Below are 27193 nucleotides of genomic sequence, written 5' to 3'. Positions count from 1 at the left end.
CTTACCTCAGACCAGAGAGTGAGGAAAGTAAAACGAAGACCAATCCATTTATTTTAAGTTCCCAAATCTGTTTTTCTTTAAGAGAATGTGGGAGATTATTATAATAGAATGCTAGGAGGTAAAAAGTGAATTTTTGTCCATACCCAATGTTCTTAGAACACTATTAATTTTTTTAGGATGTTGCAGCTGAATTTTCTGCCAATGCAGCTGTTTTTGTTAGAAGTCAGAGATCAAGACAGCACAAAGTGTACTGATAGGCTGACTAACGGTTAAAATTGACATATACCTATTCTGTTGTTATAACATATTAGTAAATAGCACTTGTCCATGATTCTAGAATTTGTTTTTATTCTTTGATTATGTTTCTGAGCTTGTTTTTTAGTAGGTTGGGTTTTCATTCTATAGTGTAGTAGAAAAAAAAATAAGTTGAAGAAGCATCTGAATATACGATCCCCATGACACACTACATGGCTTGCTTTATATCATGAAAAGTATGGCTACCCTTATAAATTATGCGTGTTTGCTTAGCCAATGCCCTACCTTTGATGTGGATAAAATAATGGGATGAACTCTACATCCACAGAGACAAAGCCTAAGATCAAGGACTGCTGTAACAAGAAAATAATTGGCTAGGTGTCCCTTCTACCAGTCATTAACAGATTTGAATTATGACTTTGATTCTTCTTTCAGGTCAAATAGCATGTAAGAAGTATTCTGGATTATTCATGCCTAGTGTGCAATGGATTTGAAGGACAAAGACGAAGACCAAATACATTAAGAGTATTTTATTTGGTTTTTGTACATAATGCTGCCAAATTTAGTAAAAAAAAAAAAAAAAAAAAAAAACCACACACACACAAAAACTGTCAAAGCAACTTTTAGTATATTTGCTTTTCAGTTTTATTTAGAATAAGTGAAGTCACTCAGTAAGTGAGTTTACACTTCTGAACCAATTGTTTAGGAGTTGAGAGAGAGACAATTTTAGTTTTAAATGTGAAAAGTTGCTTTTATAGGGTTAAGTTGAACGGAGTAGTTGCCAAATAACACCAGCTGTCATAATAAAGGAGAAGTGAATGACAGATTTACTCCACCCCCTATCAAAACTCAAGAGCGGATATGGTGATCAGATGAGCCAAAATAAATGTGAGTTCTTAGAAACATTTGTGAGCGATTTTCTTGCATAGCTCAGCCCTTCATGGGCATCACTGTGCAGACAGGTCATGATTAAGCTTAGCATTATAGAAAACCAAGGAAGGGGAATCTGTTGCTGTATGTATCCTAAATGCATTACCTAATATTCCAAAATTCCACTTGATGATGATTATAATGGTGATAATGATCTTAAATATTGGAACGTCATTAATAGTTTTTAAAATTTTGTGATATTAATGAATCATGACCAATATTGAACTACAAGCGAATTAACTGATTCAGCACTTATGAGCAATTCCTGTTAAGTAATATTTACCATGGACTTGGTCTCAGGCATGCGCTGGGACAGGTGCAGTGGCATAAATGCGAGTGGAGTGGCCCTTGTTGTACTTGGGGTGTTTAACAGTTTATATAATAATAAACAAATATAATGTGATCATTATGTGCAGAGTCCTAAGGAGACCTGGGTGAGGGGGCAGCCACAAAGAGCAGGTGACCATCGAGATGTGCTTTGATGGGTTAGTAGGAATTTGCCAGAAGATGACAAAGTGGGAGGAGAGGAAAGAATGAGTTTTAGGTACAGGGAAACCCATTCAAAGAAGAGAAGTTCTTTGTAACATTCAATTAATTAATGTTAGTTCCATCTAACAAATATGCTAGAAGCTTCAGGCTAGAAATTTAAAAATATGATTTTACCGATAAGATGCAAGACAGAACTGTCACTTTTTGTTGTTGTTCTGGCTTTTTAATGCCATTATTTCAAGAAGTGTATTGTAGCAGAGAAGTATCAACAAAATAACTTACAGAGTCATCCTGTTACAAATATTTTTTTATATGTATGCATTGTACCGGATGCTAAACTGAGTTGAGAGTTGAACTAAAAAGAATTCCTGCCTTTGAGGAGAACAACAGTAGAGTAGAGTTAAGACATACATGCCGGGAAATAATTGTAAGAATAGAAAAAGTGATGAGAATCACAACAATGGGAAAAAGAAAATAAAGTGGAGTTCAGAGGAGGGCAAATTGTTTTCTCAATGATAAAATCAGGGAAGGAATAGGTGTCTTATATTCTGAGACACAAAGGGTGTTTGGAGATATTAGGTAAAAAGTCTTTTATTCCATTATACCTTCTCTGTAAAATTTCTTTTGAGGTGAAAATAATTTCTGCATTGTGTATGTATATATACTCATACACATTGAAAGAGAGAGAGACAGAGAGTGAGTGGGGAAGGAGCAGAAAGAGAGGGAGACACAGAATCTGAAGCAGGCTCCAGGCTCTGAGCTGTCAGCATGGGGCCAGACACAGGGCTTGAACCCACAGACTGTGAGATTATGATCTGAGCCAAAGTCGGATGCTTAACCAACTGAGCCACCCAGGTGCCCCAATAATTGTTTTTCTTATGCTTGACTTCATTATCATAAAAATTGTAAGTCTGTACTATCAGGAAAATACTTGACTAAGAAGATTTCATTCACTCACTGAACTTAGATGAACCTCCCTTTTTCATGTATCAGCAAGTAAAACTGGAACTGTGATGGATTAATTAAAAAAAAATACCTTAGGCATGAACTGAAGTGAGATTGTCCTTGTTTAGTCTTTGATGCATACTTGACTTTGTTGGAAAATGAAGATCCATTAGTTCAGGGAAGAAAAACGTCCTGCTCTACTTACAGCTAGGGAAATACTGATTGGAAGTGTGCTGAACTTTTAAACTTCTTGTAATTACACACTGATTTTACAGGAATTAAGGCCATAGAGATTGCTCCCTTACCCTTGTCCTGCTTTCACATATATATAAAAACAGCAAGGGAGAGGATCGTTTGGAAGATGAATACCAGAGAAGAATAATGTAATGTGAAAGGCAATATTCAGCAGCCTAAGCCATTTATTTAGGACTCTGGGGCCACCTGAATAGTCCCTTTTAAGAACCTGGCAGGAACAATGCAGGGATGTGGGAGGTGGACTCTTCGCCAGATCTAGGCTACCTGCTTCCTCACCTTGGGCAAATCTCACAGACGTAGAAGCCACTCTGAAGTACAGTTTCTAGGATGGTATCCTAGTCCATTTGGGCTACTAGAACAATACCACAGGTCAGGTGGCTTATGCAAAAGGGAAACTTCTTTCTCAGAGTTTTACAGGCTGAAAGCCCAAGATCAAGGTGCCAGCATGATCAGGTGAAGGATGTCTTCTGGATCACATACCTCTTATTGTATCTTTATATGATGGACGTGTCTAGGGAACTCTTTGGGGTCTCTTTTATAAAATTAATCCCACTCATGAGGGTTCCACGCCCATGACACAATTGCCTCCCAAAGGCCCTACCTCTATATACCATCACCTTGGGGATTAGGATTTCAACATAGGAATTTGGGGTAAACACCAACATTCAGACATTAACAGATGAATATATGTCAATAGAAAGTGTGATACCAAAGGAAAGGAAAGATATGATTAAAAGAAACCCTGTGATATATCATTAACCCTTGGTATCTCCCATCCCTCAGTTGGGAGAGGGGATTATTGGTCTCAGTTCACTTCCAAATATTAACATTATGTATCCGTCTTCTTGCCATGGCCTCATTATGTAAATGGATAGTTCTTTTCCAGCTATAGCCTGTGGACTTCACCATGTGAATTCATTTGGTCAATGAGACGTTAGCAGATGTTTTGTGAGCAAAAGCTTTAATAATACTTTCATATTTGCATTCCTGTCTTTCAACATGTTTTTTTTCATTTTTTAAATGTTTTTTATTTATTTTTGAGAGACAGAGAGAGACAGCGCGAGGAGGGGAGGGTCAGAGAGAGAGGGAGACACAGAATCCGAAGCAGGCTCCAGGCTCTGAGCTAGCTGTCAGCACGTGGGGCTCGAACCCACGAACTGTGAGATCATGACCTGAGCCGAAGCTGGATGCTTAACCGACTGAGTCACCCATATTTCAGACATCCAGTGGTCTAAAGAAGATGCTAGACACCTGGAGCAGGTATGTGCCTGCCCAACACTTACTTGAGCCCAGTCTAGATCATCCAGACTCCAGCCAACCTGCAAATATGTGAGTCAGAAATAAATGTCTTGTTGTTCGTATCCCACTTTGGTCATGATTTTTTTTGCAACATTTTTGTGCCAGCAACTAACTGATACACTTTTCCCCATTAATTAACTCTGGGTAGGTTTCTTCTCTCCCCAGTTTGCTTGTTGTAGTGGAGTAGGGAAGATGTAGCCACATTTTAATCTTGATGGACGTTCACACTCTACAGAACATAAATAGATCTTATTTTAAAATCAGTTTTATCTGAAAATAAATTTTAATGGAGTAATTGATTTAATTAAGATAAAATGCAAATTACATGCCTTCATCTACATATATAAAGGGCATATTATATATGGTAAGAACATTGTCATTACAATAGTAAACATGTACTATGAATTTAAAATGGTTGCTACCCACTGAGATTTCTCTATCTCTATTCGAAATTTAGGATTATTTATCATTAATAGTGTTTGAAAGGGGACTGGTTTCCAGCTGGAGTCTCATTAGGTGCAACTCAAACATCATAGAAAATGAGAGGGCTAAAATGGTTACATTATCATTATTTGACTTTTTTAGACCCTAACCAACAAACAAATTCACCCCTCCACCAGACCCCACAGAATACCACTTTCTTGAGGCTATGGTAGTACTGCTATTACACGGTAGCGTTATTTTAATAAACGGGACTCTCTGTACTTCGAACTTCTGCACCTCTAAGTGAAAGAGCATTTATTGGGTCTTTGAGAGAAAATGTAGGTATCAGATCCGTAACCTTTGCCTCTGTATGGTCTTTACTAAGAGTCATTGTGTCCTAAATAATGACACACTTACTCAAAATAGTGGGTGTTATTATTTTTATAATTTTACTCTAGTGGCTTGGTATCTTATTCTGTGACCATAGCACCTCCTAAAATCCCACTGAAAACAACCTGTAATCCATTAACTTTAAACTGTCAGCAGAAATCTCTAATCCAAAACTAAAAAACAAAAATAAAAATAGATTACTTTCTCATAAGGAAACTAAATCTCATTTAGCTCTAGAATATGCTCCCTGTTCTATCTATATCTTTGGGAGCCTGGCACGAGTCTGTACTTTGCTTCTCTGACACTTTGTTGTTGTTGATGTTAATTGGAGCATATGACGTGTATACCCAAAGAAGTGTGACACAGAAGTAATGAAACTGGAAAGCTTACTTGTGAGGTTATGAGGTATGTCTAGGACATTGTTCATGACCTATAAGGTTTCTCTCTCTCTCTAGTCTTCTCTGTTCTCTGCTCCATTCCTTTCAAGCTTGACCTTCGCTGTGTTCTCTAAAGCAGCATGTCTTTACGTGTATGGTAGGGAATACTTTTCCTCTAATACGTTTCGTGCAAAGATGTATTCCATGATGGAGTGAATTAGAGAATATGTATTAACCTCCGAAAAGCAGTGAGAAGTCCTAAAACAAACCTTTTCTCTAGAATTTTTAATATTAGAAACTATCAGTGTATTTTTCCTCACATGCGAAGACTGTGACCCTGTGTATTAGACCTTACATTGATTCAAGTCTTAGAAGGAGCCAGTTTGATTGTCTTAGTTGGTTTCTGAAACCTTCCCTAATTGGCCTTGGGCCAGACCTAATCAACAAGCATTAGCCTGCTGCCTATGGACTGATTGTCTTGGAGCCAGAGGACATAACCTATTCAGTGAATTGTCACCTGAGCAGTGGACAGGCCATGGGCGGACCAGGCACCATGACCTGTGTGATCACCTCCATGAGGCACTGTGTATTTTTATTTATGTTTGGCTTTTGTCTGTATAGCTGTGTTGTCTTTTAAAGCCATTAAATCAGGCAGTATATTTGTGATGGCAAAGATATGGGAAGTATTTCCCTTAGAAATCCAGCTTTTCAAATGGGTCTGTTCCTCTAAGAATCAGGCCCACTATGCTCCTCTTTTAGATTTTTAAATTATTAAAATATTTAATACACAAATATAATTTAATATATATTTATTATATATTTAAATTAGATTTTTAACAATCGTGTTGTCTGTTCTTGAATCTTATACTCTTGTAAAAGCACGTATTCTTAGGTTGTAACCAGTGAATTACTGCCTGTAAAAAGTTTGAGACATTTTAATCAAATTCTCTTTTAAAAGTGAAGAATAACACAAAACAAGAAAGACCTATTGCTGCTCCATATTAACAAAGCAAGTTCTAGTTTTATATTAAAAAAAAATCAATGCTGTCTGAATTGTAAAATATTCATCTATAGTATTCTTCATGAGGCAAAATATTATATTCATTTCTGCCTTTATCAGAAAAGTAAAAAAAAAAAAATGCCAGTGTTACTAAACTGTTGAATTTGCTGCTCTTTCAAATAATCCTGTAAGTAGCAGGGAACGAAGGATTGCTATAGGCATCTTAACTTTGACTTACTTTACTTTTTTTTAGTTTTAATCTCTGACTTCATATTACATTAAAGCATCTTTATATTGAACAGGCAATAAAGAATGGCCGTTTTCTGACATTTGTTTCCTGGTATTAGATTAATCCCTTACTTAAATAAAAAATTTTTTCATAAGTACAGTTAGAAATGAGCTCTTGTGTTCAGTAGTTTCTTTCTTCATCCTTTCCAGGGAATGGATATCAAAAAACAAGAAAAAAGTGTCTCAATTACAAATATTTTATAGGATTTTCTTTATTTGGATCTTTGGTTAAAAAGTATTTTAAAATGGATGAATATTTACTTATGGAAACCACAGAAGTATACATACTCAAAATATTGATTATTGAGCTATTTATAATAAAACTACATTTAAAAAGTTTCCTCCAGTGGGGCACCTGGGTGGCTCCCTCAGTTGAGCTTCTGCCTCTTGATTTCGGCTCAGGCCATGATCTCATGGTTCGTGGGTTTGAGCCCTGCCTTGCCTCTGTGCCGGCATCGCAGAGGCTGCTTGGGATTCTCTCTGCCCTTCCTTCAAAATAAATAAAATAAATGAATAAAATCAGCTAAAAATTATTCTCAAAATGACTTAAAAATTTTTAATTACAAAAAAGTCTCCTCCATCGTTCGGGTTACTTGTCAACAACCTAGTAGAATATAGTGTAATTCAGAAGATTTTTAAATTATCTGCAGTATGACCTCTGTCCTTCTTGTGATTCATCCCTATTACCAGGAGGACAAAAGACTTTAAAAGGTAATGTCTACTTGTAAATAATCAAGAGTTCTCCTGATTTCATTTATATATTAGCAACAGGTGGGGGTAAAGTCCTTTACCATTTATGAAAATGATCATCCTTGGATCACCATTTACCTGTGCATGTGTCTGCCCATCTCTTGCGGTCTTTTCTTTACTCTCTGGAAAGTATAATCTAAAATAGAATGCCTCCCAGCTGTTGGTAGGAGCCTATCATTCCTACTCTAGGGTTGTATTCACATTCCGAATTTTATATAAACCAATGGTCCAAAAATCTTTCATGCTTATAATAGCTACCCATACTTTTCCAGAAAATTTTAAAAATTCAGAAAATTGAGTGTCTTGCAGGTATCTTATTCTTTCATCGTTGTGAAAATTTATTTAGCTGTAAGAAAAGTTTTATCACCTTAAATGCCTCAGAATTTGCTTGGACAAAAGTTAACAGTGCTTAAGCTTATTATAAAATATCCTAGCAGATTTGTTAGGTATGGCTTTTGCTTTATAGAAAAATAATTATTCATTTTCTTCCCTTAAAGAAAGGCCTTTTGTTTGAGTTTTGGTAAGTGACAAAATGATTGCATGTGAATCATAACTCTTGCATAAAGTGAGCTGCTCACAACACAAACTAATTACACATTTGGGAGGCGAGGCAAAGACATCCAGAGCTTGCTTGTGCTGAGCCAAGAGCACAGCATTTAATGAAATGAGGGCCATAAAAGGTTCTGCATGGATGCTTTCAGGTCTGACCTGGGCTTCTGAGAAATTGAACACTGGCCGTGCAGACTGGTGGATTCCCCTGGGACCTTGGTAGGCTGTGTTATTACTACTTGCACGCATGACTCAAGTACTGCTTTGCAATACAAGAACATTTGTGATTCCAGAGATGGCCCTATTTGGAAAACTCTTAAGCTAATAATATAGATGCCTTGCAAGTCGTCCGTCTACCTGCCTCTCTTTCCTCTTCTTACATCAAGTAATTACTTTTGATATTTGTTGGATAAAAATAGCATATATCACAATGTCCAATGATATAGATTCTTCTGCTTTCCTGTTTTTTAAATTTTTTTAATGTTTATTCATTTTTGAGAGACACACAGAGAGAGCGAGGGAGGGGCACAGAGAGAGGAAAACACAGGACTTGAAGGAGGCACCAGGCTCTGAGTTGTTAGCACGGAGCCTGACGCAGGACCCGAACCCACAAACCACAAGATCACAACCTGAGATGAAGCTGGACACTTAACTGACTAAACCACCCAGGTGCCCTCTTTCCTATTCTTAAGTTCTACATTTCTTCTCCAGATCATACTATCAACAAGACAGAGAGGCCCTCCCATACTGTTTAATAAACTTTTTGCCAGTTATATTCTGGCCATTTCATATTACAGTGTTTATTACATATTAGATACTTGATAAAAATGTGGTTGGATCACTATGATTTGCAGAGTGACTCTTGCCACTCAGGCCAGAAAGGACCAGTCTCATTTCTGTATTCCAGCTCTTACAGGTTATTATTCATTGTGCTTGGAAGTAGAGAGAGAGAGTATTACAGAGAACAAAGTGAGGGAATGGGAAAATAGGAAAAGACATAACTGGGTGGGAAGGAGAAAGGGAGATATATATATATATATATATAATTAGGATGATAACAGAACAACAGCTATACGAACTTGAAAAAGTTTGTGTAAAATAGATTAAAGGATTAGTTAAGATTAGGGGTAGTTAGGATAAAACATTAAAATGGCTTATAAAAATTAGGAAAGATAAGGCAGTTAACATTTTACTCACCATTTGGTTTTGAATTTCATCTATTTTTTATTTAATAAAAATACTGTGGTGTATGTGTGTATGTCTATACACAATTTCAGTGTTTCCCCAATGGAAAACTATGTTTCAGTATTGGATTATGAAATTAATGTAGAGGATTGTGACCAAGTTAAAAATAAGAGATAAATAAATAGAATAAGTAGAAAATACTAAGATGCACTGTCTCATGAAACTTTTGTTTTTATGTGTGTGCGCATCCATGTATGTGCTTGGATGGAGAGAGAAATACATAGAAAGATGGATGATGTAGCTTTGGGTACTGGACCACAGTGGTTCCCAAACTTGATGAAATGTACCATGAGTATTGTTTTTTGCAGTATTCGCTTAAAATATACACATACTACCATTTAAAATTATGAATAGTCCAATGTTGATCACAAATTGGTTGCATGACACATCTTGGTGCCTTCACTGGGGATTTGGTGCTGAAGCTGAATTAGGTTATCATCTCTCCTAGGAACAGGAAGTGTGGTATGAAAAGGGAAATTGGATTAGGTGATTTTTAAGGTTTCTTATAACTGTGATACTTTACTCTTTATAAAAGGCATTATTTTTATTGTAAAGTCTCTTTAATGTAAAAGCTTACTTGTATAAACATTTCACTTAATGAAATCTGCAATGGTGGGAATCATATGTGATGCCAGCAATTTATATATTTACATATATATGTATATAATCACACAAATACATATGTGCAGATACGCATGTGTACATAAACAGATACCGAGGCACATACTATTGGACACACACATCCATATCTATCTTTATCTGTATATAAAATTATCAGCTATTCAACAAATAGTTATCCAGTGCCAGTTTTTGAGTCTGGCACTGTTTTAAGCACTGGCAATACCTTGGTAGAAAATCAGAATAATTTAAAAGTCTCTGCATTTGAGAGACCTTGTTAAAAACAAATAAGCAAGCAAGTATACAAAATGCAGTAAGTACTATGCAGAAAGCAACAGGATAGCAGACATAGGTAGGGTGTTATTGAGAGGGCAGTGAAGCTATTTGGAACTGACTGCTCAGGGGAGCCTTCACTGATAAATTGACATTTGAACAGAGAATTGAAGGAAGTGAGAGAAAGAGGTCTGCAGGAATCTAGGGAAGGGTCATTCAAAGCAGAGAGAAGAGGTGATGCAGAGGGCTTGGGGCAGAAGCATGAGGTCACAGTGAAGAAAAGAAGTAGGACAATGCAGCAGGCATAGGATGAGCAGAGAGATGAGTCAGGGCACTTATGTAGGGTTTGTAGGACATTGGCATTTTCTCTGAATAAGGCGGGAAGTCTCTAGAAGTTTTAGAGGAGTTGCTGGCGGGTTGGAGGCAGAGTGTGAGATAAGAAGTCAGCAATGACATTGAGATCTCTTGCTTGAATATATCTAGAAGAATACAATTGCTATTTACTTGTTCAGGAGGACCAGGTTTAAGGGATGATCTATTTGTACATGATAATTTCAAGGTAGAAATCCTAATAGAGTTACTTACTAGAGAATTGGTTATGTGTATCTAGTTTAGGGGAGAGAGGTGGAGATAGGAATTTGCGACTCATGAGCATGTAAATATTTAAAACCATGAAACGAGGTGGGGTAATTTCAAAAGTGAGGATAGGAAGGGCACCTGGGTGGCTTAGTCAGTTAAGTGTCCAACTTTGGGTCAGGTCAAGATCTCATGGTTTGAGCCCTGCATCAGGCTCTGTGCTAACAGCTCAGAGCCTGGAGCCTGCTTCAGATTCTGTATCTGCCTCTGTCTCTGTTCCTCCCCCACTTGTGCTCTGTCTCCCCCTCTCACTCAAAAATAAACAAGCATTAGAAAAAGTGAGGATTGGAAAGAAAAGGTCAGATGATTGATTCCTAGGACACTAGTTTTTATAGATTGGTGAGATGGGGAAGAATCACAAAGGGAATTGCAAGAGAGTAGACCATGGAGTGGCAGGGTTGCCGTAAGAGAGTGATGTCCTCGGAACAAGAAGAGAAAGTATCTCAAAAAGTAGGACTTCATCAGTTTGGTCTAATGCCCCTCCAAATCTAGAAAGAATAAAGGTGATAGTTGACCATTGGATTTAGTGAATAAAAGTCACTGGTGACTCTAAGAGGGGTTACAAATAAACACATGCACACATATACACACATGCATATATACACATATACAGAATACATATACACATCATATATTATATAGTTTTATTGGATAATATATAATATATGTAGCATATGTAGTATTAGAAAATGTGTGTATGTGTAAAAGAGTGTGTGAGTCATTACAGAGATGTGTTTACATCTTTCTAGTTGCCAATGCAGTAATCCAACAAATGGTTCTTATGCCTTCATAAATTCCTTTTAAAATCATGTGTCTTTTTATAATTATGGGCAAATGTTTAGAAAACACAGAAAATTATAAAGAGGGAAATAGTAGTCCATTTTGTAGTGCAGTAGATAACCAGGTTTGTTTGACTTTTTCCTGTGTAGACACATGGACATCCGCAGATAGAGGGGGTGGGATTGTGGGGCAGGTAGGATATAGATGGGTAGGTGCCTGAGTATGTATATAGTGTCTATGTTATATAATTGAAATATGCTGCACATATAAGCTATCATACTTAATGTTATATTCTCACATGAACCAAAGTCTTTATGTTCATACTCTTTTATATAAGTCTACAATTTTTAATAAATGAAAAAGTACAAAACAGCATATACATAAGCATAACTAACTTAACAAACACCACTTGGTGGGCTAAATTTATCTTCTAGGTTATATTAATAAAAGTCAGCATTTTGTATATGTACCAATAAATTCAATATCTATCACTTTTCCTACTCTGTTAATCCCCCAAGGATCGTATTTCTGCCTCTGGAAAATTAGCTGCCTTATAACCAGAGACATAACTAAGTGCAGAATTCTGTGACCAACTAAGTGGTCAGTCACGAACCTGTGAGTCTAAGACTTAGTCAGTTGTAGGGATTTTCACTGCCACTCCTTTCTGGTAATTGGGAACATTCCAGCAGGCAACAGTGCAATACCAAATACCTTTCTGAACCCTACTTGCCTTAAACTTGACTCTACTTGGCAATTGTTAATTCAGGTCAGTGCTTTTCAACTGGAGGTGATTTTGAGCCCACGAGACATTTGGCAATGTCTGAAGGCATTGGGGTTGTCACAACTGGGGAAGGAGGTACTACTGGGATCTCACAGGTAGTAGCCAAGGATTCTGCTCACTATCCTTGAATGCATAGGACAGCCCTCCACAGCAAAGCATTATCAGACCCCAAACGTCAGTAGTTCTGTGATGGAGAACGATGTAGCTGGGGACCCTGAAAGACTGATCGTGGGCGAGCGCTAGAGGATGAGGCCTAGACATATACACTAAGGGCAGGTAGGCATCCGTCATGGGCCTGGATCTAGGAATCTCATTGACTTTGTATCTAAAGGCATGGCCTCTAGTAACAAAGATTAAGTAATAATGAAAAAAAAAAGAAATGAATGAAATTCACAAGATTTTCTTTATTAAGCCAAGCTTGCATCTGGAATTTTGCCCCTTCTGAATAATTGTCAGTAGAAAAGGCAAAGGATACCAACACAGCATGAAGGAAAGGAAGCAAGAGAGGACCGTTTGGGCTCCTCCTATGACTAAGGTCCTCCATTTGGGACATTTCTAAGACCTTTATACTATTTTCATCCTTCTACAAAATGTTGTCTGGAAAGATTTTAGCTTAATTTTTAGAGTTCCTAGTTGAACCAAGATTATTGGAGGAAGGCATTGAGCATATTGATTTTTTTTGTACATTAGGTAAAGGGACATTTATTTCTAATAGAGGAAATGGCTATGCTAACTACTATAATGGCTTCCTTCACCATTGAGTGACTATCAATAATAATTTGCTATTATGAGAATCCACTAATTATGGCATGAGCCTGATATAGCATTAAAACGATATAAAACATTACCATAGTTGAGTAGAGGATATAAAATTGCATGGTATCTTACTGCCGTTGTGGGAGTCTGTTTGGAGTTTCTTGTGGCTAGGCCAAGTCATAGTGGTTCACAGAGGCTGAGATGTAGCAGTTAAGAGTCTTACATAGGAACACTGACTGAGCCTCACCTGGCTCCAACACTGTCAGTATAATGGACTATAAGTATGGTACTTATCCCCTGTGCATTTCAGTCCTCCAATCTATAAAATGGGCATGATAATAATCCTTATAGGGTTATTATGAAGAGCAAATATATTAATATATGCAAAGCACTTGGAACCATTGTTAGACCCCAGATTGTTTTTGTTGTTACATTCCTGACTGTCCGGTATCAGAGACTTGGAAGGTAAATCCTCTTTCTGTATTGATGGGAATTCAAATTGGTGCAGCCACTCTGGAAAGTGGAGGTTCCAAAAAAAAGTTAAAAATAGTACTATCTTATAATTCATCAATTGCACTACTAGGTATTTATCCAATGGACACAAAAATACTAATTCAAAGGGATACATATACCTTGATGTTTATAGCACCATTATCTATAATAGACAAACTATGGAAATAGCCCAAATGTCTATCAACTGATAAATGAATAAAGGCGATGTGGTGTATGTATATACACAACGGAATACTACTCAACCATCAAAAAGAGTGAAATCTTGCTGTTTGCGATGACATGGCTAGAGCTAGAGTGTATTATGCTAAGTGAAATAAGTCAGAGAAAGACAAATGCCATATGATTTCACTCATGTGTGTATTTCAAGAAAAGAACAAATGAGCAAAGGGAAAAAGAGAGAGAGAGAAACTAAGAAACAGTCTTTTAACTATAGAGAACAAACTAATGGTTACCAGAGGGGACGTGGGTATGGGGGTGGTTAGGTAAGTGACGGTGACTAGGGAGTGTGCTTGTTGTGATGAGCACAGGGTAATATATGGAATTGTTGAATCACTGTATTGTACCCCTGGAGGTGATATAACACTGCATGTTAACGAACTGGAATTAAAATAAAAACTTTAAAAAAACATATTAACACACACATACAAAACTGAAAACATAGCCATACGTAATATAACTTGGTTTCTATTTTGTTTTTACCACGTCTGTAATAAATGAAAGATGTTAGTAGAAATAGTGATTGCCAATCTTAAACACAGTTGGCAAAGATATTGGATTTAGTTTCAGAATAAAATGGTTTGAAGGTATTATTTGAGCCAAGCCTACCCTTGTGTCATTTTGTCTCTCGTAGATAAAAAAAAAAACCATGGCTGGTCTGAGTGAAACGGTGTTTACAACTAATTGATCCCAGCCAGTTACAGATTTGGGGTGCCGGGGTGGCTCACGCAATTGTGTTTGACTCTTGATTTCAGCTCAGGTCATAATTCCAGGGTCATGGGATTAAGACCCACCTCAGGCTCTGTGCTGAGTGTAGAAACTGCCTGACATTTTCTCCCTCTCTCTGCCCCTCCCCTGCTTATGCTCCTTCCTCTGTGCATGCTCCTTCCCCTGCACATGCTCTCTTTCTTTCTCAAAATAAACATGTAAAAGAAAAAAAGCTAGACAAGCTTTTAGTCTTTCTCTAAAATGGTGTTTGCGAACTTTTAGGAAGAACAGCTGTTCTTTAATTTATACTTTAATTCAGTGGAATTTTATTAGACTGAGATTAACCAAACCCCAGAGAGACCTGGAAACATAAATGATTATCAAATGTTATGGATTCTAAATAGGACATTCTGGAAGACAAAGATGAAGGCTAACAATTTACATTTAGTATTTAAATATGACATCCCCATGGGGAAAAAAAAGATGACTAGTTTGAATCAAATACTGGGACTTGTTTCTTAGATAATAGTAAAATGAGTTAGTTAAAAGAACTACTTGTAACAGGTTTATTAAATTAAGCAATAAAGTCTCATTTCTTTGAAACCATCTATTGCCAAAATTTTTGTAACTAAAATAATTTACAATGAAATTAAATGAAGAAACTATTTCTTTAAAGTTAGACATGGGTTTTCTCTATCTGGGTAGGACTTGAAAATACTGGGTCAGTGGATCTGGCTATGATCAACCTCTTAATCCTGTTTTAATTATGGGTTCTTTGCTACTTCTGATATTATAGTTGTTATTTGGTGACTGACATTCAGACATTCACAGCAATTTTTACAATCTGCAATTTTACAGAAGAGTCCCTCAGAGTGACCCTAAGAGGAGAGTTCTTAGACATAATTACAGAGAGGAAGGAACTACCGACCTAGAATGAGTTGAAGGTTTCCAGGGCTATCTGATTTTCAAATTTTCCAGTGAAACACTGTGGCCCAGTTTCACGTTTCTGCCAGCTGGAGAGGGACGCAGGAGGGGCACCTGCAGGACTGTCGTGTGGACAGCACTTTTCTGTTCTCGCTGCTGTGTATTTGAAAACATCAGGGGCCAAATATGATCAACCTTATGATTCTCCCTGGACACTTGAACCCCAAATGTGCCTGTTACAGCCATGTATATTTTATTTATTTATTTATTTGTTTGTTTATTTATTTTTGTGAACAGCTGTGCTCGTGACCAAGAGTCATTTGGCAAAGAGGACACAAATATTTGCTGTGTGTTATCGTTTTTGGTTATGTTCAAAAAATGATTGCCAGTGAGTTATACTACCCAGAGAATAACACGTAAGACATGAGTTGGACAAAGTGAAATGTAATTCAGTGATGCTCATTATAAATCACAGTTCCCTAACTTTAAGATAATATTTTTTCAGTGCTCCATATGCAGTTGACAATCTTGATCAATAACACTGCTTCCATGTTAAACGATGTGTTTTAAAGTATACAAGCCAAATATCTCCGTCAAATGTTAGCATGTTTCAACACCAAGATCTGTTTCTCCATCTGTAAAATGAAGTTATTGGGATTACATGATCTCTAAGGGCTCTTCTGGTGCCTGAGACTCCCTAAGTAAATATCCAGCCTCTTTAATGAGTATGTTCTGCTGAATACTTATGGAGTGTTTCAAGAGGCATGACTCCGCCTTGCCAAAAGATCCTCTTCATTGATGATCAGCAAATATGACTGCCAAGAACTATTTCTTGATCCTGAGGACATGGTGGTGGTGGCCCATTATAGAGAGAAAAGACCAGCCTGCTAGCGGTCCAGTCATCTTGTTGCATCAGTGCTTGGCCATTTGTGTGTAAACACTAATCTACTTTCTCCCCTTCACTCTTCCCATGTGCACTTCAACAGAAAGGAGAGCCTGACTGCTATGCACTCTCCCTGGAGACAACTGAGCAACTCACCTTCGAGATCCCCCTGAATGATTCAGGTTCTGCTGGCCTTGGCGTGAGCTTGAAAGGGAACAAATCTCGAGACACTGGAACAGACTTGGGGATTTTTATCAAATCCATCATCCACGGAGGTGCTGCTTTTAAGGTCTGTAGGAATGATGTTTACTTGTCCATGTGAAGGCATTTGAGATGTGGCTGTTTGTTTGGGGACCGGATAGAGAGGGTATCTGCAGGCGTGAGACCACGAGGGTCTGCTGCAGGATGCAGCAGATGTATGTGTGAATAGATCTGGGCAGCAGTGGTCTGTTCATATCCTCTCTGGGGTTAGTTTTATATCCTGGACATTGTTCTCTAAAGCCATCATGCTTAATGTTCTTTCTCCCATTCCTTTTATGACTGTTAGGATTCCTCTGAATTTGTAAGCTGGCAGAGTCGAACCGAAAAATGCACAATCATAAAAACAAAACTAAAAACAAGTCAACATGAAGGCAGCAAATAAGGAAATTGTTCTTGCCAGAATGGAAGCTCAGTGGAACCTGAGAATGAATGTAGTATAAATTAAAGATCACTGATCACATTATATACCCTTGAAAAGAACCAGGGTGCCAGAAATGCATATTTACCTTTGAACTTGGAAACGCTTCCAGATTTCCAGAAAAAACAAAAAGTTAAGAACATGATCCTTCCTTTTTCCATTGGGGTGAGCAGTGTAATCATTGTTGTTCGTGTAATGGTTAACTATATTGCCTGAGTTCATACCCAGCTTCATCACCATGCCCTCCAACTCGCACACCACCGCCAGCCACGTGGGCATGTGGGCCACGAACATGACCTGCAGTGCTCCCCTTTCTTCATCTCTCAAGTGGGATTATGGGTAATATCTAAGTCAGGGGTGCCAAGGACTAGGTAGACTAACACTGTGATCGAAGTGGTGGGTGTAGAGGGGGGGACACGTTTGTGGTTATCACCAGCCACCCTCCCCCCAGTGTCCTCTCATACCATGCCATGAGGCTTCTTGAGTTGGAATCCTGCCCACACTGCTCTTGCCCTCTGTCGGTGAGGGCGCTGCTTGTCTCAGTATGCTTCCGTTTCCTCAGTTGTAAAAGGAGTAAATACTAGAACCTACCTCCAGGTGCTCTCAGGAGGACCAAGAGAGTTATGTTATGCAGACTGCCTAGCACAGTGCCTATGATAACCTTGCAGTAAATGTTAGTTATTGAAAAATAATCTTGATGTTAATAACATAATCTTCCCTAAACAAAAGCCAAGAAGATCTATGCAAAGCTTCCAGGAGCATCTTTCGTCCTAGAATCCTGACTTTGGTGAAGCATTTCTTTTCTCACTTCTCGTTCCACTTGTGTTTCAGACCTAGACACTGAACGAATGCTGTTTTCCCTGGGAAATAAGAAATTCATTGTGGGCAGACAACTTTTTAATATACTCTTTGGATCAGTAGGGGGGTTGTTTTGGCATAGTAAATGATGACAAAATTTCAGCAACACACATCAGTAAGTAACATACATCAACAACAGGCATCATGTTGCTTCTCATAGCTCTGCGGGACAGCTGGAGGGGCTCTGATCCAGGCCAGCGTGTCTCTGTCGCAGCTGTGAGTGGGCCCCCTGTATTCAGTTCTGGAACCATCAGGCTAGTGGGGGCATCTTCTTCTCATACTCTGAGGAGTCAGAGGGCCAGCCACAAAGAGAAACCTTTGAAATTCTGGGCACTGATCTGGCACACCGTTGCTGCACTCACCCACATGCACACATGTGCCTCTGACCGAAGCAGTTATGGGGGTGAATCTAAGGTCAAAGGGGTAGAGAAACACTGTCTGCCCATGAGGAGGCTGTAGCAAATGTGTGAGTACAGAGAAAGGTGAAAAATTAGGGTCATTCAGTCTATCAAACTCTCCAATCTGGCTCAGATATGCAGTACCAGGAACAAAAGGGAAATAATAGTAATAATAACAACACCAGCAATTAACATTCATTGTGCTTAGTGCTTAATGTGTGCTGGGTACCTATATTCTTCATCTTTACACTGGATTATCATCATGTCATTCCATCATGGGGGAACAGCCGTGGTTAGTGCCTCTCCCATGGTCACATACCCAGGAATTGCTTCAGCTAAGATTTGAACTCAGGCACTCTGACTTCAGATCCTGTACTACATTACACTGCAATGAAGACTCCTTCATCCCCTCCACCCATGTTCCTAGAGGTCATGGGCCATTGCTGTGGGGCTGTCCGGTGTCAGGCCATCCAAACAGGGCTATGTTTAAAGAATGAGTCTTGGTCATGTTTGTGAGTACCGGGCTGATATTCTTCTTCTTATACCTAATGACAGTTCTATTTGCAGAATCTATTCCAAGTAAAATTGGAACTGAAATGAATTTTTGGAAATTAAAAGCAAACATCTTAGCTTTTTTTATGGGCAATAACTTAAGCTCCAGCAGATATTGGAGAGCAGGTTTAATATGTATATCCATGTTTGCTTAAGTGAGCATCTCCTTACCTAAGCAGTTTCTAACAGTCCTGTTTCTTGCAGAAAGATTTCACTTTCCATTTATGTAAATTTCTTTCCTGACACGGGTCTGCTGAGTCAGACAATCACACCACTAAAAACCACTGGACGGCATATTTATAGCTGATTTTAAACAGTAAGAGACATCAATCATGAATTTAGCCTTATTGTGAATGTTTAGTATCCATTTGTCTTGTTTACTTTTTGCAGGGTATAAAGGTAGAGGACTAAACTCTACTCTCAAGAAATCTGCTTAACCAGAAAAAGAGAACGTATTTTTCTTTTCTTCTTCTCCTGTTTCAGTAATCCAGTGTTATTCCTCAGAAAATTGCCACCTGTTCTGTGATTCAGGATTATGTCTTACAAAAATTGTTTTGAGACTTTGTTCCTGTCCCTGTTCAGAAGATACAAATGTAACAGACTGCCGTGTCCCTGGGGCAAAGGGGAGATAAGCATGGGGAACATCCACTTTAGCATCTGGCCCTAAGTTTTTACCTGAAATCAACAAAATAATCTTTCTGCCAGAACACAGTCTTTTTCTCCTGGCCTTTCTTACCACTAATTGGTTCTCAAGGTGTTTCTCCCTTTAGGGAAGGTGGATTTTTGAAAACTAAACTACTTTGAAAAGTATGACCAAATTCTTCCTGTGGATTCTGTATACTGTATTCTCCTGGGGGGTTCTGTTGGTGTAAACAATGATAGGCTACTTCTTGCCCGATGCAAAACCACAGAAGGACTGTGACTGTAATTGAGGGCCCTTTTCTCTTTCCTTTTTTCCTTTTTTTAACTTACCTCTCAGCCTACTGATTTCTATCATTTCCTCTCTTATTTGGGGAAGTAAATCTCTTTGGAGGTGTAAATCTCTGTTGGAAAATAAGAGTAGGCGGCTACCTTAAAATTCCTTCTTGGAAGTGAATTCCTGTCACTATAAGGGCACACTGAGCAATATTTTAACTCTATTCAGAGTTATTCAAATGATTAATCTCATTAATATTTAAATTCCAGTCTGCATATCAAGAAGGAAATCCCAGAAATTCTTCTCCACTTGTGTCTGGACAAGTGCATTTGCTATTGCAGACCACTTCACGCCAGGGAGTCCTTTGTGGACCCTTCTGAAGCATCACTTTTGAGCTCTGCTTTTCACCATACAAAGTGACCATTGACCTTGATAGCCACACAGGACTGAGCACTGATGTTAATAAGCTTCAACAATCACAGGCATTGCCTGTTTGTAGTTTCATTATAGTTTCTGTCATTCTTACTGGGTATTTGCCCCTAAAGTACAGTGTAACTGCTTCCAGAACCAAATATACTAGATATAAGCTTATGGGTTAACTTCTTATAAACCAAGAATTGAGCAAAATTTTGATGTTCATGAGGATGCTTTTCTAAAATTTGAGTTTTGTGGTTGGAATTTAAAGTGAATGTGGTGGTATAGTTACTGTTAAGTTGAAAGAAAGGAATATTGTCTTCATTGCAGTAAGTAAAAAAGGTACTTTGAGAAAAATACTCTTGTTTCTCCAAATCAAATAAAAAAATTAGCTCTTCCTTTTCTCCAGTAAAATACACAGAGAGTCTTGATAATTTTTTTGAAGACATTCAATATTCTCATCCTCATTTGCTAAACATTCTAAGGTCAGTGACTTTCTTTTGATTTTCTTTTCATGAACTATATTAACTGAACTTTTAAGGAGAAAATGCTTTTTTTACAACTATTGATTACAATAATTTAAACTGCTTATTTCTCTTATGTTTCTACCTTAAAAATTAATCGCTTTTAGGAAAAATTATAACTAGAAGAGTGATATTTTAAAACAGTCTAGATTGAATATTAGTATGCTGTAGTAAGAATAAAATTCTCATGGAGTCTGTTATATTAATTCTGAATGACTTTTTTTATTTGAATATATAGACTTTGGGAGTAGAATATGTCCTATGAAGCCTTGAAATAATAAGGCAAAAATTAAAATTTAAAGGCAATTTTTGCTACGGGAAAAAAAATGTCACGTATCAGATTATTTAAGGTCTCTTAAATAGGGAGAATGAATTTAAGAATACCTGTTATTCTCTAGAAAATTAATTAGCCAGGTTTGTGCTTAATAAATACTACTTGATGATGATGAAATTAAATGAAAGAAAAATGCCTGACATAGCTAATTGCAAATGCATGCACTCAGAATATGAAATAGACATAATTTAAGTAATTTGATTCTGGTGTGCTTAGGAAATTTGGAATGCTCCCTCTGAGAAATGCAAAATTTCATAGCCTACACTATTTAGTGTGAGGTATAAGAAAAATTTTTTTTCTAACATACAAGCATCCCCCCTATTTTAGAATGACTAAAGTATGAATTTTTAGAGAGAATATACACATTTCTAGAATTTCTGGAAACACAGTTCTTAATCCTCAATCTTCATGTCTCTCAATAGTATGGATCATTTAATAGCATCCAAGCTACTCAATAGGAGGCCAGTAGGAGTTCCCAGCATCAGTAATTTCCAACTCCATCTCTATTGGTATCTATAAATCATGTGGTGGATCTATAATTAATGAATTCAAAGAAGATAAAAGGGACAGCTTTTTAAAGAACACTCATGTTAAATGGTTTCTTCAACTACCCATTTTTCTTCAAATTGATCTTGTTTTCTCCTGGTGGAAAACCATAACAGTCGTTACCAGTCCTCATGGCTCCCAGGTTTTTACCTCCAGCCAAGGGACCCTACACTCCAAGGATGTCAGGAGCCCCACGGCAGGCCCTCAACTGTGAGAAGCCAAACTCAGGCATTTCATCCTGACCCCTTTCATACATTTCATGAACAATTTCTTAGCTTTTGCAGGAATTTTGCCTGGATAAATTCATAACCACTATATGCCCAATGAGAATTTTACCATAAAAAATGAAATTATTAACTTAAACATGAGAAAAACTTTTATCAATTATGTCATGCAAATTATTTTCACCAATTTCCTTTTATTTAAAAAGCCCGAATGTTGGCATATGTTAATTCAGGTAATCAGGCTCATCATTTGTGGGTCTTCTCCAGGAGGCAGTTTTTATAAAGATGTAATATAATATTATTTTTAAAATCTCACAATGCCAGCATCAATCATTGCTTTTCTTGCTAATCTTTTTTTAAAAAAACAACTTTTTTAACATTTCTTTATTTTTGAGAGACACAGAGAGAGAGAAAATGTGAGCAGGGGAGGGGCAGAGAGAGAAGGAAACAGATAATCGAAAGCAGGCTCCGGGCTCTGAGCTGTCCGCCCAGAGCCCAACGCAGGGCTCAGACCCACAAGCCATGAGATCATGACCTGAGCTGAGTAGGATGCTTAACCGACTGAGCCAGTCAGGTGCCCCTCTTGCTGATCTTTATCACTTACACTTTTTTATTTCCTGTGTGGAAATTCAAATAAGTCCATACCATGCCAGATAAAAGTTTGGAAACCTACATCATTTTGAAGTCTATTTTAAACCCCATGATTGTCTCTGTGGGCTTAGAAAACTGTAAGAATTGGTAGTCCTAATCGAAAAGGAAATTACAATCAGGACTCCAGGGTGGCTCAGTTGGTTGAGTATGACTCTTGGTTACAGCTCAGTCCATGAGCTCATGGTTCATGAGTTTGAGCCATGCATCCAGGGGTGGAATGGGGGGAGTACACTGTTAGTGCGGAGCCCGCTTGGGATTCTTTCTGCCTCCATCCCTCCCTCTCTCTTTCTCTCTCTCTCTCAAAATAAACAAACTTAAAAAAAGGAAATTACAATCTACAAAAGTTGATATACCATGATGATGATACTTTGACTCTAAAAATAGTACCTTTCATCTATAAAGCTATTTCACATTCATTATGGTTATTTAGAAAATAGATATATATTCTATATAAAGAAACAATTTATATAAATATATATCTTTGTATGTATGTATGTATGTGTGTATATACACACATATATTCATAATGTAGTCTAAGTTTTGTTCTTGGCGCTTTGCTTTGGACTCATTCTTCTAGTGACCAGACTTTAAGCGATTTTAGCACAAATAAGAGCATAGTTCATTTTTTAAAAAATTAAATAAGAATGATTTTCAATGAGTGGAAAAGGTCTCAGATTCTAGTCTGGTTAGCCATTCATGCAGAATCTTCTTATTTCATATAAAACACACATGCTTTAATAAGCTTTTTATTATCCAGTTTTCTAGGCCAAAGTAAACTAAGAACAGAAAATTGTGAAGGAGATTGTGATATGTGGAGAGGAAGCTGAAATGACAGGAAGCAGAAGAAGTGTCAGATAAGCCCAAAATATTGTTCCTGTGTAGTAGACCAGTGAATCCTTGTGATCACTCTAAGTCAGTGCTTCTCGAACTTTCTTGCTGAGAAAATTATAAGACTCAGTAATGACTATCGGAGAGTCTATAAATGGCAATATATTCATGCCCCATATTTTTCTAGAGGGAGTTTAAAATGAAATAATTATACTATATTTTGAAAGTACTATATCAGGATGTTTTGGTTGTGTATGTTCCGATGCTCTAAACAATAGTCTTGAGTTATCTTTGGCAAAAACAGTCTCAAAGGCCACAAACAGGTAACAGTATAATGCTGGCACTCCACCAGTTTGCCATGTAATGGTGGAATGAGGCTCTTAAAACAGTTACTGAATTAAATGAATAAATTTAAATTGTACTGTAGTTGAGGAAGTAGCTATTGGGCCAGTGCACAGAAAGTCATCAGGCTTCACTTTGACAAGTCTCAAAGTCTACATATGTGTGAATGTGCGCTGGCCAACTGGCGTTCACGAATCTCTCATAGTCCCAGTTTGTAAATAAGCCATTTGCTCATTGTCCATGAAACCTACACCAGGTCCAGAGCACCTGAATGACAGATCTTACAAGTGACTCAGTTTAGCATGCTCTTCTTGAACATCTGTAATGACTTCTGCAATAGATAGTAGACTGGAGATGGGAAACTTAAAACAACTCATTCTGTAATCCAGGAAGCTGTTGACATAACAAGTTAAATATACAAGCAAATATATATTGAACATGATAAAGGTATGGCAGATGAGTATTAAAGTATCATTGGTGTTGAGATGATGGAGGAATTAATTCTGCCTGTGGATAAATCTGTGAGGGCAGTCACTGAGCCTTGTTTTAAAGCGTAGATACATATTCAGTGGGTGAGCAGGAAAGCAAAGGACATTTTGGACAGAGGGAGGAATGTGGTCCATCACCGCGGTGTGTACCCCAGAATGCAACTTCTTGTCCCTGGAAAACCTAGAGCTCTTATTTTGAAAGAATTGGCCCAGTTTGTATTGGTTGAAGTTGCGTTAGGATTGATGATGTAAAACATTGATGAATGTGGGTAAGTATTCCTCAAGGCCAGACTTTACATGCTTCTAATCTTAGCAACTTTTTTTATTCCCCTTCTTTGTTTTAAAAACTGTACTTTAAAAAATCTTGATTTATTCTTTTCCTTTCATTGCTATTGTTTTTAAATGAAGTCAAATGATTTCAATCTGGAATGCAAGGGGTTTTTAGGTATGATTTTTTTTTTCTTCAAAAATCTGGTAGGCAGATGTTATCATGGAATGATTTTAGGGCCCTGTGAAGGATTTGTTCAGGACTGTCCTTTTCCTCAGTCAGGTGTCATCTGACCTGGAGTCCCTCCACGCCCCAGGGAGATCCTGCTCTGCAGTCTGAAGTCAGGCTTGGGGGTTTGGGTTCTGGGTGTTGATAATATCCCAGAAGGTTTTACTGACAGCCTCCTTAGAAACATGCAGAGGCAGGAGCCGACATCTGGTCATGATTAATCCTCTCAACACCCTGGCCTAATGCAGACTGGCCTTGGGCTCCAGCCAGCTACTCCTGAGAAAGCCAGCCCGCTCCCTCATGCTTGTCTCATGGTTCGCAGAGGCTAGTTCTTCGCTTTGGCTTTCTTACTCTCCCCTCTGTGTTCATAAGAACTTTAGAGGGAAGGGGTCTTACAAAAATTGACCCAAAGAGGTGGATTAAGCCATGCCATGTCACCAGTAATCATGGTAGGGGTAGGACCCAGACACCGCAGTACAACAGATGCTGAAATGCAAGGTCGTTAGACCCCCTGGAGACCATGGATCTACTTCAGTGGGCACGTGAAACATATTACAAAGTACCTGACTGCCCACATTACAAAGAATTATCTGGTCTAAATAAATATACAGCTGTGGAGCAAAATAGTTGGAAATGTGGCCTTTAGAGTGACCTAGTCCTAGTTCAAATCTGCTTCAGAAATGTGACTTGGCAACAATGCATTTAACTGACCTAATTCTTGGTTTCTTTTTTATAAAATGAGGGCGACAGTCCCCAATGTATAGGATTGTTGTAAGGATTAAATTGTCTAGTGTACATGATGGGTTTAGCAAAAATGACTACACAAAGAAGCTCATTAAATAATTGTCACTAATAACTCTAGTGTCTCTAATCATCTCTAGAACTCTGATTTTAGAAGCAACATACCATAACATGTACATGCCTGAGGAGACCTAGCCATGCCAATAACCTTTGACAAATCACTTATTATATTTGAGCCTCCATTTCTATATATCTTAAATAATAAAAAGTAGTATTTCTATGACAGAGTTGTGAGAAAAAAATGAGAGACCATATACAAAATATTTGCACAAGAACTGGCCTATATTAGGTGTTCTCTAAAAGGGAGATGTCATACTCAAACATCTAGTCTCCTGGTCCACTCATCCTATTACATTAGAACCAAGTTAGGGCTGGTGAGAGCAGAAGCAATCCCAGGACATGGGCAAGACCTAATCTTATACCAGTTTTTATTTGTCCTAAAGTATCCTAAGGAAATTACTTTTTATCTTTACTCTGTTCTCCTTCCTCTTTTTTTTTTTTCTTCCTCTTTTGGGAATTTCCTTTTTTCCCTCCTGGCTTGAGGATGGATAGAGTTGGTTATGGGGCGGGGGCGGGGGGGCGGGCAGAGGTGAAGAGTATGGTTGCCAGGTAAGGAGTCTTGTTAGTTAGGGGTCTGACGGCAGTAAAACAGGAAGGAAAGTGTCTTAGTCTGTTTGGGCTGCTTTAGAAGACTATCAAAGACTGGGTGGCTTATTGAAAAAGAATTTATTTCTCCAAGTTCTGGAGACCGAAGTCTAAGATCAAGATGGAGGCAGATTCACTATTTGGCGAGAGCCCACTTCAAGTTGACAGATGGCCATCTGCCTGCTGTGCCCTCACACAGCAGAGCGGGTGAAGGTTCTCTCTCGGGCCTGTATCTTAGGGGCACTGATACCATTCAGGAGGGCTTCATCCTAATAACCTCATATTGTATTTGGAAGAAGGGTGAGGGGTGAGGGACACAAACATTGAGTCGATAGAAGAAAGGGATTTTTTTCTTTAATGAATGCAAGCATGGCCCAGATTACAATGAAATAAATATTCCAAAATTACTGAGTCATATCCCAGGATAGTTGAATTCACTTATATAAAATCAGTTGATGAGAGTTAACATTCTCATGTCTAAGTATTTACTTAAACACAATATTAATAAGAAAAGATAAAACCTAAAGAAGTACTTTTCTTGGTCAGAACTATTCCAAAGCATACACAAAGTCATACACAGTTGTGAAGGATATTTAGTGAGTTCAGGTTAGAGCTATGTAAGGAGCTTTCCAATGAATCACTTTCATTTTAGATCAAGACCAGACATGGGATGCATGTATGTTTATGGAGGTAGAAACATGAGCAAATTTTTGTATCCTGCTTCTACTTTGCATCCCTGTCCTGCCATCACCCAGCACGCACTCACCAGTGCCCACATCTTCTGCCATCTGACTCTGGATTTCATACAGGAATGTCCTCTGAAAGACATCTGGTGGCATATTGTCCTCTCTGGTTTTGACGCTTTCTTTTTTCTTGGAACATTATTTCTTTTGGAACAAGTCATTGTCATCTATCTAGCGGAGAAGACAGGAAATCGAGAATGCTGAGAAGCCAGGACTTGGGCTATTCTGGTCTAGCTCTGACCCAAACTAGCCAAGCAAGTCCTAACCCATAGGGAAGTCCTTCTCTTAAGAGGAGTTCAATAAATGGTTTCTCATCGTCTTTGGGCATCACATTTTTTATCCATAAACAGAAGAGGTTGGACAAGATGACCTCTAAGGACCTTTCTAGCTCTAAATTCTGTGATTATATTCTAAATGTTAGGACAACGTGGCACTTACTGGCATCACCATTAATGAAATTACCCATCATTT

General features: G+C 38.0%; 1 protein-coding gene across 1 annotated transcript in view; it reads left to right on the top strand.

Annotated features, from left to right (window-relative positions):
• PARD3B (par-3 family cell polarity regulator beta) overlaps positions 1-27193 on the top strand; it is a 1000837-nt gene that overhangs the window by 570600 nt on the left and 403044 nt on the right. The window contains exon 11 of the mRNA XM_029934009.1: positions 16387-16572. Coding sequence (XP_029789869.1) covers positions 16387-16572 — 186 coding nt within the window. The remainder of the gene's footprint in view (positions 1-16386; positions 16573-27193) is intronic.

Source organism: Suricata suricatta, chromosome 3 (genome assembly GCF_006229205.1).
Source record: "Suricata suricatta isolate VVHF042 chromosome 3, meerkat_22Aug2017_6uvM2_HiC, whole genome shotgun sequence".
In the NCBI taxonomy this organism is placed as follows: domain Eukaryota; kingdom Metazoa; phylum Chordata; class Mammalia; order Carnivora; family Herpestidae; genus Suricata; species Suricata suricatta.
Note: the sequence above shows the minus strand (reverse complement) of the source record. Positions and strands in the feature narration are given on the sequence as shown.